We start from the raw sequence: 1,049 nt of genomic DNA on the forward strand, positions 1-1,049 counted from the left end.
AAACGATAACATTTCCTGGGTATGAACGCCAGAAGCTGCGAAGTATTAAACATTGTAAATCATTGTAAACAAACCAAACATTCAAATATTTTGACAGTAGGGAATTACCAGCGATACTGACCTCGAAATGGAAAGGAAAGGACTCATTAAAAAACAATCGGAAAACATTTTTTTTTTTTTACGTATTGTGCTATTACATACAGTTTTGTGCTGCTTAATCATGTTCTTTAGATCATTAAAAGAATTTTAAGTGTCCCCCTCCATGGACATATGGATGGAGTCGTCCTAAACTTTTACAAAAACTGATGTTTTGGGAATACTTAACACATGACTGGCCTTTTCACTTTAACGGAAAAGAAAAATGGAAAAATAGTCAAACTTTTCTCATCTTACCTTTGTTAAAATACTTTATTAAGGAAAATCGACCTTGTGAGTTACACACGCCATTAAATGTTTTATCAATTCGTCCTTGCTATAAGTATAAGCAACAGTTACGAGTAGAGTTGATAACAACTTATGTTCTAACATTTATGTTAATTATAATATTGTATACATGTACTAAAATTCTGCAATGTTGAGTGTAAACATGTTTAATGAGCTGCTGTTGGTGGGGGTGATGGGTAAATGTCTAAATATGATTAAAGAATTCAACTAGCATTAATTATAAAACATATTTCTATTATTAGCGTAGGGAGTAAACTATTTCAAGTAGACGAGTTGTGTAAAATATACATAAAACTTAAGCATTTAATAACTACCCGATTAACGTAAGGAAAAAAAACTAAAATTTTGAGTCGTATCACAGATAATACAGATTAAACTGCAAAACTAAGCTACAATGCGATGGGTGAAAGGGGAAATGGGTTTCCTGTCAAGGTGTTACAACACAATACCTGCTGAACACAAGCTTCCACGAGATTCTCAGGAAAGGCATTCCTGCAACGGATAATATTTACAAATATCAGACCCTTTTTTTTGGGAGACTCCCCAAGCGAAAGAATGGGAATACTACATAAATATTAAATCAACAATAAGATGTTTATAAATGT

At 32.5% G+C, this 1,049-nt stretch overlaps 1 protein-coding gene across 1 annotated transcript in view; it reads right to left on the minus strand.

Moving 5' to 3' along the window:
• Nucleotides 1-1,049, minus strand: part of LOC106474825 (excitatory amino acid transporter 2-like) — a 24,681-nt gene that overhangs the window by 9,265 nt on the left and 14,367 nt on the right. The window contains exon 3 of the mRNA XM_013935514.2: nt 894-936. Coding sequence (XP_013790968.1) covers nt 894-936 — 43 coding nt within the window. The remainder of the gene's footprint in view (nt 1-893; nt 937-1,049) is intronic.

The sequence above is a fragment of the Limulus polyphemus genome, unplaced genomic scaffold, assembly GCF_000517525.1.
Source record: "Limulus polyphemus unplaced genomic scaffold, Limulus_polyphemus-2.1.2 Scaffold7732, whole genome shotgun sequence".
Lineage (NCBI taxonomy): Eukaryota > Metazoa > Arthropoda > Merostomata > Xiphosura > Limulidae > Limulus > Limulus polyphemus.